We start from the raw sequence: 12935 nt of genomic DNA, 5'->3' as shown, positions 1-12935 counted from the left end.
TCAAATGACACTATTCACTTAGCTTTTTGCTTCTTTCTGTGACTTTTTGTGGGTGTTAGCATTCTAGATTACATACATGTTTTTATGTGTTACATTCCTTTGTTTCCCTCCTCCATATTATGTACTTTCCCAGTTTTCGTTCTCCTTGCGCTCGTCTCGATGAGTCGAATCGCATAAGCCTTGTTACAAACTTCAACCTTACGGTTTTCATGTTTACAATGGCTGATGTGGCGTATGTGGCGAATATTTTTTTCTTCTAACATCATGTTTTTTACACGCTTTTTATTACACACTTTTATTTAGCTTCACCGCGTATCTTCTTTGTATAAATCTACGTATATATATATATATATATATATATATATATATATATATATATTATATGCTTCTAATCTTGTAGTGAGAACCTGTAATTGGCTCTGTAATTCTATTGGAAGTTCTAGATATATATAGCGCTGTTGGTTTTCCATATACTAAAATAAAATAAAAAAATAAAAAAAACTTAAATTTGAACCACTTCCCGGTGTCTGTTTGAGCTGAAATTTGGTATACTTCCGTATTTCCGATGACAATGCAATAGTATGCTAACATGGAGCTGATCTGATGATGCAGTCGGAAGGTAGCCAAAGGAACTCTTCCATAGGAAAACGTAAACACATTGAATTTAGGCTCATTTGAAAGGTCTCTAGAAGTACTAGCTTTAGCCCGCCGCCTTCATTGAATGCCATTTTCGTAAATAACGTCCCAAAAAACCATAAAAACGACACCCATATTGATATTCAGTAATTTCAACCCCATCGCATCCCAACAGGGGATTTATATTTAACATCCATCGTTAGATTTTAAAATCGTTGGTATTTTCGTAATCAGCGACCCGATAAACCATAGAATTAATACCCATGTTTTTTTTTTTTTTTTTAATCTTATTTATTTTATAAGCCATACATCTTAAGATTATGGTTTTTTGGGACGTTATTTACGAAAATGGCATTCAATGAAGGCGGCGGGCTAAAGCTAGTACTTCTAGAGACCTTTCAAATGAGCCTACCCATGTTGAGTTTTAGACTATTTTACCTTATTTCCCCCTTTTAGGAGTTGAATTCTCAAAATTTAGTCACTTGACATTTCAACCCCATCGCATCACAACAGGGTATTTCTATTTCACGTCCACCTCGTTAGATTTTAAAATCGTTGTTATTTTCGTAATCATCAGCGACCCGATAAACCATAGAAATAATACCCATGTTGAGTTTTTTAGACTGTCACCATATTTCCCCCTAAAGGTTGAATTCTCAAAAAACCTGAAACACGTGTTTACCCTTCCGTCTTAATAATCTTGTTCCTCCATACAAACTTTGGACCCCCATTTCGCCCCCTTAGGGTGTGAATTTTGAAAAATCCTTTCTTAGTGCACCCCTAGACCTTGTAAAGAACCTACGTGCCAAATTTGGAATCACTAGAACCAGCGGTTTAGGCTGTGCGTTGATATGTTAGTCAGTCAGTCAGTCAGTCAGTTTCTTCTTTTATATATTTAGATTGAGTGCAATTAATAATTAGAATGAAACTAAGGCGGAATACCAGATGCTCCGCCATATCGGCCACCGCTGCCTCGCGTGCACTTTCCAACGGAATTTGTCCACCATTTTTTTAATTTGCCTTTTGGTCAAGACTCAAGGCAATTTTTATTTAAATAGGTCTACACTAACAACACTAAGTAACAAGCACTTTGTTTTATTTGTTCACTTTTGAATTTCTAGTTAAAAACATCTCTTTTAAATGTATCATGTTAAATTTTAGAACGGAGTCCTGATGCGTATATCTTGGCGCCGCGTTATCCTGGACGAGGCGCACATGGTGCGCAACCACAAGAGCGCCACCTCCCGCGCCGTGTGCGGGCTGCGCGCGCGCCGCCGCTGGGCGCTCACCGGCACTCCGCTGCACAACAAGGTGTGTGCACATGTATACTGGGCGAGGCCACATGCTGCGCGACCACAGGAGCGCCGCCTCCCGCGCCGTGTGCGGGCTGCGCGCGCGCCGCCGCTGGGCGCTCACCGGCACTCCGCTGCACAACAAGGTGTGTGCACATGTATACTGGGCGAGGCCACATGCTGCGCGACCACAGGAGCGCCGCCTCCCGCGCCGTGTGCGGGCTGCGCGCGCGCCGCCGCTGGGCGCTCACCGGCACTCCGCTGCACAACAAGGTGTGTGCACATGTATACTGGGCGAGGCCACATGCTGCGCGACCACAGGAGCGCCGCCTCCCGCGCCGTGTGCGGGCTGCGCGCGCGCCGCCGCTGGGCGCTCACCGGCACTCCGCTGCACAACAAGGTGTGTGCACATGTATACTGGGCGAGGCCACATGCTGCGCGACCACAGGAGCGCCGCCTCCCGCGCCGTGTGCGGGCTGCGCGCGCGCCGCCGCTGGGCGCTCACCGGCACTCCGCTGCACAACAAGGTGTGTGCACATGTATACTGGGCGAGGCCACATGCTGCGCGACCACAGGAGCGCCGCCTCCCGCGCCGTGTGCGGGCTGCGCGCGCGCCGCCGCTGGGCGCTCACCGGCACTCCGCTGCACAACAAGGTGTGTGCACATGTATACTGGGCGAGGCCACATGCTGCGCGACCACAGGAGCGCCGCCTCCCGCGCCGTGTGCGGGCTGCGCGCGCGCCGCCGCTGGGCGCTCACCGGCACTCCGCTGCACAACAAGGTGTGTGCACATGTATACTGGGCGAGGCACATGCTGCGCGACCACAGGAGCGCCGCCTCCCGCGCCGTGTGCGGGCTGCGCGCGCGCCGCCGCTGGGCGCTCACCGGCACTCCGCTGCACAACAAGGTGTGTGCACATGTATACTGGGCGAGGCCACATGCTGCGCGACCACAGGAGCGCCGCCTCCCGCGCCGTGTGCGGGCTGCGCGCGCGCCGCCGCTGGGCGCTCACCGGCACTCCGCTGCACAACAAGGTGTGTGCACATGTATACTGGGCGAGGCCACATGCTGCGCGACCACAGGAGCGCCGCCTCCCGCGCCGTGTGCGGGCTGCGCGCGCGCCGCCGCTGGGCGCTCACCGGCACTCCGCTGCACAACAAGGTGTGTGCACATGTATACTGGGCGAGGCCACATGCTGCGCGACCACAGGAGCGCCGCCTCCCGCGCCGTGTGCGGGCTGCGCGCGCGCCGCCGCTGGGCGCTCACCGGCACTCCGCTGCACAACAAGGTGTGTGCACATGTATACTGGGCGAGGCCACATGCTGCGCGACCACAGGAGCGCCGCCTCCCGCGCCGTGTGCGGGCTGCGCGCGCGCCGCCGCTGGGCGCTCACCGGCACTCCGCTGCACAACAAGGTGTGTGCACATGTATACTGGGCGAGGCCACATGCTGCGCGACCACAGGAGCGCCACCTCCCGCGCCGTGTGCGGGCTGCGCGCGCGCCGCCGCTGGGCGCTCACCGGCACTCCGCTGCACAACAAGGTGTGTGCACATGTATACTGGGCGAGGCCACATGCTGCGCGACCACAGGAGCGCCGCCTCCCGCGCCGTGTGCGGGCTGCGCGCGCGCCGCCGCTGGGCGCTCACCGGCACTCCGCTGCACAACAAGGTGTGTGCACATGTATACTGGGCGAGGCCACATGCTGCGCGACCACAGGAGCGCCGCCTCCCGCGCCGTGTGCGGGCTGCGCGCGCGCCGCCGCTGGGCGCTCACCGGCACTCCGCTGCACAACAAGGTGTGTGCACATGTATACTGCACATTATACTGGGCGAGGCCACATGCTGCGCGACCACAGGAGCGCCGCCTCCCGCGCCGTGTGCGGGCTGCGCGCGCGCCGCCGCTGGGCGCTCACCGGCACTCCGCTGCACAACAAGGTGTGTGCACATGTATACTGGACGAGGCCACCTGCTGCGCGACCACAGGAGCGCCACCTCCCGCGTGAATCGTAGCCAATTCAGGTTTGTAATCCGTTTATGAATACCGCCATTAGTGCATACTAATGCTGCTCCTGTCTCATACTGCCTGCCGCCTCTCCGCCGCGGCGTTGCGCCGGCGCCCCCACTCCGCGTTGTATAATTTCCTCGACCAATTTAAGAAGGCTGCGTTTCCATACATGTTATTAGCGGTTACCTTCTTAAGTCAGTCGGATTATCATTCATTACCTAACAAATGCTATAATGTAATGAAAAAGCACGCTTACTTAATATTTCGGAGTCTAAAAGCGGTTCAATAAATTCCAAGTTACAAGCATTTCTTATTAAAATAAATAATGTATTTGGACGACCGGTTTGGCCTAGTGGGTAGTGACCCTGCCTACGAAGCTGATGGTCCCGGGTTCAAATCCTGGTAAGGGCATTTATTCGTGTGATGAGCATGGATATTTGTTCCTGAGTCATGGGTGTTTTCTATGTATTTAAGTATTTATAAATATTTATATATTATATATATCGTTGTCTAAGTACCCTCAACACAAGCCTTATTGAGCTTACTGTTGGACTTAGTCAATTTGTGTTCGTATAATATTTGTTTATTTATAAATGATCATATTTAATTTATAATTGTTCCTTTTGCTTGTTTTTCAATAAAGACACGACAAGATCGCTTACCTTCTTCCTAATGCAAAAAAAAAAACAACCCTAATGAGGTGCTCTCCGGCATTTCGCTCAACCATAAAATACTCCACTCCCGCCACTGGTAATCAGCTGACAATAAGGTATGTTTTCCTAAACCTAAGATCCCCCTCCCCCTGTGACCAAGCGTGGTATTTTGAAGACGACCTGGTCTCGTAGTATGGGTACGTTCCCTACGTGCCTTTTACACGTACTGATTGACAAGATATTACATGTTCCTGTGTTCTAAGTAGCTGTCTAAAATCTTGTGACCTAATACGTATTTGTTTTTAGGATTTGGACCTGTTCGCTCTGCTTAAGTTTCTGCAGTGTACGCCCTTCGATGATCTCGCCGTGAGTATATATTGTATTAAAATAAAAATAGCATAGGATAGTCACTGCTTTGGTTAAGGTCACCAACGACATTCGTTACAATATAGAGGATAAAAAGGTATCTTAGTTCTTTTGGACTTCAATAGTGCCTTTGATACTGTGGACTTAGATATACTTCTTGAATTTCTTAATAGACTTAATGTTTCTTCTACATCTCTGTCCTGGTTTCGTAGTTATCTCTTTGGGAGACGGCAGCAAGATCGGGTTGATGACGAGGTCTCCGAATGGACTGAATTTTCGGCCGGTGTCCCTCAGGGAGGTGTACTATCTCCTTTACTCTTTTCTATTTTTGATAGCATAACCAAAAATTTGCGTCATACCAACTTTATGCAAACAACTTAAGCTTTATTCAGCGTCCCACCTTGATGACATCAGTTCTCTAGTCAGCTAAATTAACTCCGACTTGGAGTCTATCCGTGTATGAGCATCGGCATCATTAAATTTGTCAGCTAGCATACTATTTTAATAGACCGCGGGCCAGGAGCATATATCATCAGTCATCTCCTCCCGGCTGATACGTTGTCAGATGATAGTCTAGATGATATCATGAAAAAAATAGTCAGCAAGTTGTATCGCGGTGGAAAGACCGTCAGTTGAAGACATGAACATGTAAAATATATGTGCCTTACCACTTTATCACCGTAAAGTATGCGTAATGTGTAAATTGCGTAATCAGTTTATTTGAAACTCCTGATAGCATGCTACATGTTAAGTTTCAAGATTTTGTTATTACTATCATAAAAAGATAAAGCGCTTATTTTTTACATATGCTAGCTACGTGAATGGTGACATGACTAGCTGACGTTTTTACCACCGCGATACAACCGGCTGACGATTTTTTAAATTAACAATAGCATCTGAACTATCATCTGACAATGTATCAAACGGGAGACGATGACAATATTTTTTTACGTGTTTCGGTGGCTGCCATTCCTCAATCCACCTACGGAGCGGCAGCTGACGTCCACGAGAGTTCATCGTACAGCCGTTAACCACTGTACCTTTCATGTAACTTTGTTCCTAGCTGGCGGCATATAACATACTTCCAAAAATTACGAAATTGATGCGAGAAAAGACTAGTTAATATTTATCTAATACCACGTATTCCCTCGATAGATGTGGAAGAAATGGATCGACAACAAAAGTCAGGGCGGGCAGGAGAGGCTGAGCACCATCATGCGCTGCATCATGCTGCGGAGGACCAAGGTGCAGCTGCAGGCTAAAGGGCAACTCAAGGTACGCAACCACTCCATGTGGCGGGCAAGAGAGGCTGAGCACCATCATGCGCTACATCATGCTGCGGAGGACCAAGGTGCAGCTGCAGGCTAAAGGGCAACTCAAGGTACGCAACCACTCCATGTGGCGGGCAAGAGAGGCTGAGCACCATCATGCGCTGCATCATGCTGCGGAGGACCAAGGTGCAGCTGCAGGCTAAAGGGCAACTCAAGGTACGCAACCACTCCATGTGGCGGACAGGAGAGGCTGAGCACCATCATGCGCTGCCTCATGCTGCGGAGGACCAAGGTGCAGCTGCAGGCTAAAGGGCAACTCAAGGTACGCAACCACTCCATGTGGCGGGCAAGAGAGGCTGAGCACCATCATGCGCTGCATCATGCTGCGGAGGACCAAGGTGCAGCTGCAGGCTAAAGGGCAACTCAAGGTACGCAACCACTCCATGTGGCGGACAGGAGAGGCTGAGCACCATCATGCGCTGCATCATGCTGCGGAGGACCAAGGTGCAGCTGCAGGCTAAAGGGCAATTCAAGGTACGCAACCACTCCATGTGGCGGGCAAGAGAGGCTGAGCACCATCATGCGCTGCATCATGCTGCGGAGGACCAAGGTGCAGCTGCAGGCTAAAGGGCAACTCAAGGTACGCAATCACTCCATGTGGCGGGCAGGAGAGGCTGAGCACCATCATGCGCTGCATCATGCTGCGGAGGACCAAGGTGCAGCTGCAGGCTAAAGGGCAACTCAAGGTACGCAACCACTCCATGTGGCGGGCAAGAGAGGCTGAGCACCATCATGCGCTGCATCATGCTGCGGAGGACCAAGGTGCAGCTGCAGGCTAAAGGGCAACTCAAGGTACGCAACCACTCCATGTGGCGGGCAGGAGAGGCTGAGCACCATCATGCGCTGCATCATGCTGCGGATGACCAAGGTGCAGCTGCAGGCTAAAGGGCAACTCAAGGTACGCAACCACTCCATGTGGCGGGCAGGAGAGGCTGAGCACCATCATGCGCTGCATCATGCTGCGGAGGACCAAGGTGCAGCTGCAGGCTAAAGGGCAACTCAAGGTACGCAACCACTCCATGTGGCGGGCAGGAGAGGCTGAGCACCATCATGCGCTGCATCATGCTGCGGAGGACCAAGGTGCAGCTGCAGGCTAAAGGGCAACTCAAGGTATGCAACCACTCCATGTGGCGGGCAGGAGAGGCTGAGCACCATCATGCGCTGCATCATGCTGCGGAGGACCAAGGTGCAGCTGCAGGCTAAAGGGCAACTCAAGGTACGCAACCACTCCATGTGGCGGGCAAGAGAGGCTGAGCACCATCATGCGCTGCATCATGCTGCGGAGGACCAAGGCGCAGCTGCAGGCTAAAGGGCAACTCAAGGTACGCAACCACTCCATGTGGCGGGCAGGAGAGGCTGAGCACCATCATGTGCTGCATCATGCTGCGGAGGACCAAGGCGCAGCTGCAGGCTAAAGGGCAACTCAAGGTACGCAACCACTCCATGTGGCGGGCAGGAGAGGCTGAGCACCATCATGTGCTGCATCATGCTGCGGAGGACCAAGGCGCAGCTGCAGGCTAAAGGGCAACTCAAGGTACGCAACCACTCCATGTGGCGGGCAGGAGAGGCTGAGCACCATCATGCGCTGCATCATGCTGCGGAGGACCAAGGCGCAGCTGCAGGCTAAAGGGCAACTCAAGGTACGCAACCACTCCATGTGGCGGGCAGGAGAGGCTGAGCACCATCATGTGCTGCATCATGCTGCGGAGGACCAAGGCGCAGCTGCAGGCTAAAGGGCAACTCAAGGTACGCAACCACTCCATGTGGCGGGCAGGAGAGGCTGAGCACCATCATGTGCTGCATCATGCTGCGGAGGACCAAGGCGCAGCTGCAGGCTAAAGGGCAACTCAAGGTACGCAACCACTCCATGTGGCGGGCAGGAGAGGCTGAGCACCATCATGCGCTGCATCATGCTCCGGAGGACCAAGGTCGTCCCGGCATTTCCGTTTTGGTCTTCCACTGCCCCGAGATCCATCCTATGGGACCCAGCCTGTGGCTAGTTTGGTCCAGCGCTCGGGGTGCATTCGGCAGACGTGCCCTGCCCAGTCCCACTTTAGCTTGGCGGCCTTCATGCCCACATCCTTAATGCCGGTTTTGGAACGCAGTTTGGTGTTTCTAACACGGTCGACTCTGCGAATACCCGGTATGCTGCGTTCTATTCTATTTACGTTAAACTGTGATTACCTTTTATATTGTTTTTATTGAGCTCCCGATATTTCGACGCAGTTACAAGCATATTGTTCGCGTAACTGGAGATAGACACTATAAAATAATATAAAAGGTAATCACGTTTTATATCCCGGTCGATTTAAGTGTAGTGAAACTAACCGTGAATCTTTCAAAACTGTAATTTTCATATTTTTAGCTTTTGTTAGTGTTTAGTGCGAGTTCATACACGTGTACTAGACACAAGATAATCTAATGCCATCTCCGTTCTGCCACCGTGGGACTAGACGCGGACTTGCGTTTAACCCTTAAGCCTAGTTCCGATTGAATTTTTCTCATCTATTGGATTTTTAAATCAAGAGTGAATAGACATCTTTTAGGTAAGCATGCTCCATCCTAGACTGCATCGGCACTTACCATCAGGTGAGATTTGTAATCAAATGCTTACCTTTTTCCAATAAAAAAATACGATAATACTTGCAGGACCTGCCGGAGCGAACCGCCCACCAATGCCACGTGACGCTCACTAAAGAAGAGATGAATGTCTACCAGAAAGTGAGTACTTTCCTTTCACACTGAATTACCCAATAGCAATTCAAAAACAACGATACCTTCGTCACAAATATTTTGGGCCACTTACATGAACACAACCAAAGAAGTGCGAGTCGGACTCGCCCTTTCAGGGTTCCGTATAATTATTTTTTTATAAATTTACAGTTTTGAGATACTTATAGTGTAAGACGATATTACTTGCCAAATTTTATAGGTCACCGGGAAGTACAATATAAATTTTAATTCCCTGGAAAGTTAATTTTTTGCGGCATAAACTTCCGTATCTTTTTTTCACGTCAACTTAGAAGTTTGATTCTTACACAGATTCAGGGGACTATAGACTTGAGTATATGGATTTAATTTCAACTCGATACCTTCACGCGTTCCCAAAATGAAGGATCTTGGCAGACAGACGGACGGACGACAAAGTGATCATAAATGGGTTTCGGTTTTTCCTTTTGAGGTATGGAACCATAAAAAACATACCATTACCCTCTAGGCAAAAACAATATAACGACACCATTGAGACACTTCAAACATGTGTTCTGTATTCCGACTGTCAGCGAGTATGGATTAACCCCTGGAGTTCTAGCCTGGGACTCCCAGGTCTAAATTTAAATACAAATAAAGACTTTGAGGTTAAAGTTAGCATTTAATTTTCATTTTAATTACGGAAGCGACATTGCATCTGACTCAAGGTGTTAATAATATTTCTTTCTGCCAACAAACTGCTCTGCAGTTTGGCAGACAAGTGCATATAACTATAGCTCGTGTCATCCACGATGACGCGCAGATTTGTCAAATCTAACCTTTAATAACATGTCAATACGAGTCAAGGCGCACGTCTTCTTGAATGACACGTTCTATACTACTGTAATTGTCTTTTTTAGAATAAAATATATAAAATAATAAAAGGTTCAAATTTGTTCATAACAATAGTACTTTCGTAGGTGCTCGTGTTTTCGAAGACGCTGTTCGCGCAGTTCCTCCACCAGCGCGCCGAGAAGGACGCCGACGGCGGCTTCGTGCCGCGAGGGGGACAGAAGGACTCCGCCTATTACCAGATGCACAAGAAGATGATTGCACTACAAGGTATGGATAAAAAATAATAATATATACAAGGTGGCGAAAAAATATGTGTATTCCCGCTGCCAGGGAGGTTTTGGGATTATACTGAGCAACTTTTACTATGGGACTAACCCCGAAATCGCGAAAAGAAATTTTACCCTCCCATAGAAAATGGACCAGCTGAAATGTATGAAACAGCCAGAATTTTTTTTCGCGATTTCGGGGTTGGTCTCATAGTGTTGTGTTCCTGCCGGTGAGTAAGGTTGCCAAAGCTCAACTAGGGGGGAGTGGGTTTAGGGTCGGCAACGCGCATGTATCTCCTCTGGAGTTGCAGGCGTACATAGGCTACGGAGACTGCTTACCATCAGGCGGGCCGTATGCTTGTTTGCCAGCGACGTAGTATATAAATATATATATATGTATTAAATTTTAAAAAAATCCTACGCTATATACCAAAAAACCTATTTCGTGCCAAAAATGCCATAGATCAATTTTTATTTGTAAGATGAACACAAAATCCTAAGACGTTCTCTATGTATGTATGGTATGTATTTAATAGGTATTTATATGTTACACATCAAAATTACCCACAACTAAGCATTATCGAGCTTACTGTGAGGCTTGATCGATTTATGTAAGAATCGCCTGTCAAGGCTCGGAAACTGGTTTAATTTCCATACCGTTATCATGTACTTGGCGTAAAACCTCTTAATTAGTTATTTTAAAACTGGTTATTATATGAACAGTTCTTGTGAAATTAACCGGTTTAGAACAACAAAAACCGGTTTCTTCCTATGTTGATGTCTATACAGGGTGATTTCGGGGTCGCGGAGCAAGTGAACTACACATCGTACAGAATTCAAAGATGAGCCTAATGATGTTGCTAATTATTTATTATCGCCAATAATGATGATTATTTTTCAGATGACCAGTAGAAAAAAACATTTTTGCATACAATTTGGTCACCCTACTCAATGTGACGTCTTGTCGCTTTCCATACAGCGTAAGTCAAAAGTCATAGGGTGACCATGATTACTTAGTATAAGATTAATTTTACTTAAAAATAAGAAAAAAATCACTAATTATATTTTAATCAAATACTACCATATGATAATGTGGATCATTTACAGAGTCAGAAAAAGTGGCTCTGGATCACGACCCATAAATCACCCTGTATTTACGTGGTACACCACCAGGCCGGCCGGCCGTTTCGTCGCTTGTCGAATAAACCGTTTTTTTTTAGATTACAATAAAGTTCTTAAAACGTTCGCGTTCTTATAAAAAGTTCGGTGGCAAACCAAAATAAATCGGTTTTTTCCGGTATTTTATAAACCGGTTCCGAGCCTCGTGGTCTGTCATATTTATTTATTTACAGGAGCAAAACCCGTGAAAGCCCACGAGATCTTGGTTCTCCTCCTGCGGCTCCGTCAAGTGTGCTGCCACTGCGGCCTCATCGCCGCCATGCTGGACGCGGACGACGCCGGCGCCCTCGAGGAGGACGAGGGCGGGAAGGATCTGTTGGCCGAGCTCAACAAGTTGACCTTGGAGGACGCTAATAAGGTACATGTCAACATAAGGACACTGCGGCCTCATCGCCGCCATGCTGGACGCGGACGACGCCGGCGCCCTCGAGGAGGACGAGGGCGGGAAGGATCTGTTGGCCGAGCTCAACAAGTTGACCTTGGAGGACGCTAATAAGGTACATGTCAACATAAGGACACTGCGGCCTCATCGCCGCCATGCTGGACGCGGACGACGCCGGCGCCCTCGAGGAGGACGAGGGCGGGAAGGATCTGTTGGCCGAGCTCAACAAGTTGACCTTGGAGGACGCTAATAAGGTACATGTCAACATAAGGACACTGCGGCCTCATCGCCGCCATGCTGGACGCGGACGACGCCGGCGCCCTCGAGGAGGACGAGGGCGGGAAGGATCTGTTGGCCGAGCTCAACAAGTTGACCTTGGAGGACGCTAATAAGGTACATGTCAACATAAGGACACTGCGGCCTCATCGCCGCCATGCTGGACGCGGACGACGCCGGCGCCCTCGAGGAGGACGAGGGCGGGAAGGATCTGTTGGCCGAGCTCAACAAGTTGACCTTGGAGGACGCTAATAAGGTACATGTCAACATAAGGACACTGCGGCCTCATCGCCGCCATGCTGGACGCGGACGACGCCGGCGCCCTCGAGGAGGACGAGGGCGGGAAGGATCTGTTGGCCGAGCTCAACAAGTTGACCTTGGAGGACGCTAATAAGGTACATGTCAACATAAGGACACTGCGGCCTCATCGCCGCCATGCTGGACGCGGACGACGCCGGCGCCCTCGAGGAGGACGAGGGCGGGAAGGATCTGTTGGCCGAGCTCAACAAGTTGACCTTGGAGGACGCTAATAAGGTACATGTCAACATAAGGACACTGCGGCCTCATCGCCGCCATGCTGGACGCGGACGACGCCGGCGCCCTCGAGGAGGACGAGGGCGGGAAGGATCTGTTGGCCGAGCTCAACAAGTTGACCTTGGAGGACGCTAATAAGGTACATGTCAACATAAGGACACTGCGGCCTCATCGCCGCCATGCTGGACGCGGACGACGCCGGCGCCCTCGAGGAGGACGAGGGCGGGAAGGATCTGTTGGCCGAGCTCAACAAGTTGACCTTGGAGGACGCTAATAAGGTACATGTCAACATAAGGACACTGCGGCCTCATCGCCGCCATGCTGGACGCGGACGACGCCGGCGCCCTCGAGGAGGACGAGGGCGGGAAGGATCTGTTGGCCGAGCTCAACAAGTTGACCTTGGAGGACGCTAATAAGGTACATGTCAACATAAGGACACTGCGGCCTCATCGCCGCCATGCTGGACGCGGAC

General features: G+C 50.0%; 1 protein-coding gene across 1 annotated transcript in view; it reads left to right on the top strand.

Annotated features, from left to right (window-relative positions):
- LOC133528581 (transcription termination factor 2) overlaps positions 1-12935 on the top strand; it is a 43986-nt gene that overhangs the window by 16829 nt on the left and 14222 nt on the right. The window contains exons 11-16 of the mRNA XM_061866018.1: positions 1798-1947; positions 4893-4952; positions 6108-6227; positions 8933-9004; positions 9952-10093; positions 11445-11629. Coding sequence (XP_061722002.1) covers positions 1798-1947; positions 4893-4952; positions 6108-6227; positions 8933-9004; positions 9952-10093; positions 11445-11629 — 729 coding nt within the window. The remainder of the gene's footprint in view (positions 1-1797; positions 1948-4892; positions 4953-6107; positions 6228-8932; positions 9005-9951; positions 10094-11444; positions 11630-12935) is intronic.

Source organism: Cydia pomonella, chromosome 19 (genome assembly GCF_033807575.1).
Source record: "Cydia pomonella isolate Wapato2018A chromosome 19, ilCydPomo1, whole genome shotgun sequence".
Classification (NCBI taxonomy): domain Eukaryota; kingdom Metazoa; phylum Arthropoda; class Insecta; order Lepidoptera; family Tortricidae; genus Cydia; species Cydia pomonella.
This window is presented reverse-complemented; position numbering and strand designations above follow the sequence as displayed.